At 32.1% G+C, this 4955-nt stretch overlaps 1 protein-coding gene across 2 annotated transcripts; it reads left to right on the top strand.

Annotated features, from left to right (window-relative positions):
- The first annotated feature begins 1495 nt into the window (after window positions 1-1495).
- Window positions 1496-3766, top strand: LOC139906586 (uncharacterized). Of its 2 annotated transcripts, XM_071891744.1 has the most exons (4): window positions 1496-2708; window positions 2760-2899; window positions 2975-3071; window positions 3131-3766. In XM_071891744.1, exon 1 carries the CDS (start codon window positions 1659-1661, stop codon window positions 2463-2465), a length of 807 nt encoding a protein of 268 aa, XP_071747845.1. In that variant the 5' UTR covers window positions 1496-1658; the 3' UTR covers window positions 2466-2708; window positions 2760-2899; window positions 2975-3071; window positions 3131-3766. The 2 variants fall into 2 exon arrangements, with proteins under 2 accessions (XP_071747845.1, XP_071747846.1); XM_071891745.1 differs by lacking the exon at window positions 3131-3766 and having other exon boundaries at window positions 2774-2899; window positions 2975-3018.
- The last annotated feature ends 1189 nt before the right edge of the window (window positions 3767-4955 follow it).

The following is a 4955-nucleotide window of genomic DNA, read 5'->3' as shown; positions in this document are numbered from 1 at the left end:
TAAAACCAGAATATAAAAGATGATAAAATCTAATTTACTTTATTCTATAAAATCACTTCCAGCATTTATTATACTTTTTATACGAGGCCGAAAGTGTTCGCCATTTGGCCCTTTGTCATATCCTAGAATTACTTCTTGGTCTTACTTCTAAGTTCACCTTTGATGTTACAGGGAGTGCGGTTGGATTCGTTTGTCTCGGAGCCCTTTGGCACTTTTTTTTCGAGGTTTGGTAGCGAGATAAGCCCTGCTACCACATGTAAGGCCGCCTATACCTTGTTAACAAACGTCTCCCGAAGTCCCATAATTCTAGTAATTGTTATGATGTTGCACCTGGCGCAGATTCCAAAGAGGTTTCTGTGACTTTTCCAAATATTTGGAACATACAAACAAGCTATCTATTAAAAAATAATCAGCTACCAAAGTGTTTGTTTACACAAAAGAGCGCACAAAAGTGGCAGTATTGATAGCTTGCACGCCCTGGACTAGAAACGAGATTAAAAATTCAATTATGTCAACTCACCTCGGTATTTCATACGATTTATTATTAGCATTTTATTGGCATAAAAACATTGTGAAAAGTTAATAAAATTGCAATTTTATTAACATACTTAATGCATATTTACATCATGAAGAATAAGATAAAACCACCAGCATGAATTCTTCTTTAATATATATATATGTATATAATGAGGATATACACCATTTATTTACGTCGCTTTTACTTGAACAGTTTTCTAATAAAATTATGCACGCAGTTTGTTGGTCCTGAATTATAATCCCATAAAAAAAAAAAAAAATAAATGTCTCTTAGAATATGTATTAATAAATTTTTACAGGTTTCATACTGTCCTATGTCTAATATCATTAGTGATGAAAATCTTGCGTATCATGGGAATGTTAAAAAAATAAAAGAAACTGAAAATCAAGATGGAAACCTTGGCAATTTAAAGATTTTTTGGAGGAGAGAAAGAATAATGCTCAGACATTTCATTAAATTAGCCATAATCAGCTGTGACAAGGAAGAAGAGCGAAAAGGATATTTACAAAAACTGCTTTGATTTCGATCCTCAACACTACTCTGAGTTCAACAAGGACTTACAATTAAAAATCCACAAATAATCTTCAAGGTTCTTTCCGTCTTTTATGACACACATGAATGTTCAATCAGGTTTTGAATATTATTGAATCTATTTAGAATAGGATATTCACTACTCAGGAATGTTAATGAAAGAAAATTCATCCTTCACATTACCAACACACACCAAAAAAAAAAAAAAACACCTAAAAATTTCACCAGTATTGCATCACTTAATATCATATCATCCAATATGCTGGCCTAGAGTTGTATAAAACATCGTGTGTTTCAAACCTCAAAGTGAAGATGGCAGCACTTATACATAAAAGCTGGTAACATCTAAAGGACTCTAGGGAAAGATCAGTCAAGGGAAAAATAAAAAAATCAATCAAAGGGAAGGGAGTCTATGTTTAAGGGTGATAATTTTGGTAAGAATACAAAAGCGTGCGATGAGAAAAGAAAAAATACGCATGGCATCATTGATTGAATAATATAACTAAAATATTCTTCTATCAAAAACGTTATCATTCCCGCCATTGTTATTCAATATTAATATATAATAGTCGATAGAGAACTGAATAAAATGCCTAAAATAACGTCGCCTTCTGTCTGGATTTCTGAAAATGGTCGCCCAGGAATTTGGAAATACTTATCGGCCGAGAAACAGATGGCTTGTCGGATTTGTCGATATAAATGTGCCTTTAGTCACCTGTCTAGAATTCCACGCCACTCATTATCCTCATCTCATATCAAGAGCATGGATATTCATCTAAAAAATCAAGTTAATGATGAATACATCAAGTCAGACTTTAACATTGATCTTACAAAGATGTTTATTGCATGTCATATTCCCTTATCCATTGCTAATCATCCGACGTTCAAAAAATTTATGGAGAAATACACGGGTAACCCCATCCCTTCCCGAGGAACCATCATTAAATTAATGGAGGATGTTGGTAACAATGTCATCTCCAAAATCAAAGAAAAAGTCGAAGAGAAGGATATTTTTGTTGCTGTCGATGAGACAAAAGATAATCAGGAGCGATCAATCACTGCTTTATTGATTGGTCCTTTGGACGGCTATTTCTTGGGTCGTCCATATCTCATCAACGTGATAGACATTAAACGTGCTAATGCCAAGAACATAATAAATTTTGTTGTCGAGAGTATTCAAGTTACTCTTGGAACCAACTTTAATGCTACTCGCCTGAAGGTGTTTATTACGGATGGAGCTTCTAACGTTGCTGAACTTGCTCGTAAAGAGTTCCCTAGAACAAATGAATTAATATCCGAAATCAAAAAAATATTTTTGAACGCTGGACTAAGAAAACGTAGATTCGCTGCTTCTTACCAAATTCCCTTACCCCCAGCTCCAGTCATTACACGTTAGGGAACTTGGTTAAAAGCAGCAGATTACTATTTCAAGCACTTCATAGTAATCAATGAATTACGAGACCTAGCCTGTGTTGAAGATTCAATTTATAGAAATACCCCCATTGTAAATTGTGAAGTTGAGAGAATTTTCAGCATGTTTAAGAGTCATCCACACCAAATTACGATCAAAGTTATCAGTAAAAAGTATAAAATATTTACTAATTTCGAAATGGAACTCTGAATTTTGTACCATCTAACAGTAAGTATTCATTTTTTTTAAATCTAACCATAAAATATGATTCTATTTTAGCTAAAAATATCAAGAATGATAATACACAACTCATTAAATGACAAAAACAAGTGCTTAAATGGTCACAACAACGGGAGTTGTAGCTTTGGATGGTTCGCAACTAGTTTTTCTGACACTAGTTTCTTCACTTAAAGACTTTGGTATGATCGTTAGGTTTTCCAATATTACATAGTCTATAAATATTACTATGGTTTTTTGTCACGGATTAAATTAAGGATTAGCTATGGTTCATAAGCTCCAAGAAATGATGTTCAAGAAAGGAAAAACTCATAAAAGGCAAAAACAACGGCTTAAATGGTCACAACAACGGAGGTATTTGTATTGGGTGTAGCATTATAATTAGTAATTGTGTGTATCCTTCATTATAATAGTATGTTGTTATACAAGCATAAATCACCAGGGGTCTTTTTTGATGCTCTTAATAAGGAGTAATATCGCCGGATATTACTACATAATTTTTATATCTAAGATAAGTAATTAAGGTTTAAAATTTTACTGCATGGATTAACTTTTCTTTTCTTAGATAAACATGAAATAAATGAAAGTGGGATTCTAGAAGCTGTTCGTACTAAGATTGGAAGAAGATATGGATTTAAATCTAACATTATTTTATGATTTTGACATTTACTTTATTATTAATAATTAAGATCTTATCGGTAGAGATTTTTCTATCCTGTGCACAATTGTATATGCAACTTGCACATGAGGGAAAAAAAGGGTGATGATATTTTTATTAAACCCCACGTCTGGCTTGTGTTTTGCAACCTAAAGTTATGACATATTGAACTGAATTCCGATGTTAGAACAAGAAAATATTATTTGGATCAATCTATTATTTCAATATTCTGTGTTTATAATTTATTGTTATTATTAGTTATATGATTCTAATTGTTTAATTTTGTATATTTAACTTAAATGTATGATGGTTTATTTTTAGTATGTAGATTATATTTAATTTAAGCCTTCTATTTTAAACTTGGAACATCAAATATATTTCGAAATACTCTTACTTTGTCGTTTTATTAGTTATTATTCTGAGAATATGGTTCATAATGAATTACAATTTCATAGAATGTGACGTTTTCAAATCCACTGTAACGGATAAAAACCGTCTAAGTCAATTATACGTAGTATATTTTTATTAAACATTTTGCTAATAAATTCTTTCGTTATACCCTCAAAAATCATATAATAAAATAATATATATAAATAATCATAATAGAGCAGGCAGATGATAATCTCATCAGTATTTAAACAATAATACCATATGTCTTTCTCCCCCCTTCTCCTCGCACGCGTTATTCTCTACAATATTATCAACTATATCTATGTTCCTAATGGAGTCGCACTTATGCTTCTCTTTTCAATGAGGGGAGACTCACTCCATCACTCTCCCCTCCCCCACTGGCTGCCTGCTTAGCTGGAATAAAATGGCAGATTCTAATTTTAAGCCAATCAGAATTGAGAACTATTAAACCCTACCCTGGTGTCCACTCTTTGCCTAGAGTCCTTTAGTAACAGTTGACAGTTACCCAACAAAGTTTCAGCCATGTTGGACGGGAAGTTGCTATGTAATAGTAGTTTGGGTGAGTTGATATTAGAATATTTGTTTTTGAAATACTAATCTATAAAGTGAGTAAAGTTAAAAGGAGGCTGTTTTGAAAAAATAGACATAAAAAATTTAGAAAAACCTCTTGTGTCAACAGGAAATAAACTTTTCAAACCACCCTAATACAAATAAAAGAAACCGAAAATGAACGTCGTAGTCCAGACAATTTGAAAGGTGTTGTAGAGGACAGTAGCTCAGCTATACTGACGTTTTAATACAGCTACAAGCAGCTATGTGATGAAGGAAATAAATACAAATTCCACTCCGTTTCTGCAAATGATATAGGCAAAAGTTTTTCTTATAACGATCCTCAGTTCTACTATAAATCCACAAAATTATCAATGATACTCTTCCCTCTTTTTGAACATACGCACTAGTCATTATTGATACTTAGATGCTATCTCATCTAGAAATTAAATATTAATGATTAAGGATGAAAAAATATTAGGATGGAAAAGGGAGGAAAAAAATTTGGATCAGAAAAAAATTAAATAAATTTATAATTCGGAAACATGTATCTACAAACTATTTCTTTCTTCTTCTTCTTCTATTTAGATCCTGCAAGGCATAGAACTACTCTCAATTAT

Source organism: Lepeophtheirus salmonis, chromosome 11 (assembly GCF_016086655.4).
Source record: "Lepeophtheirus salmonis chromosome 11, UVic_Lsal_1.4, whole genome shotgun sequence".
Classification (NCBI taxonomy): Eukaryota; Metazoa; Arthropoda; class Copepoda; order Siphonostomatoida; family Caligidae; genus Lepeophtheirus; species Lepeophtheirus salmonis.
Note: the sequence above shows the minus strand (reverse complement) of the source record. Positions and strands in the feature narration are given on the sequence as shown.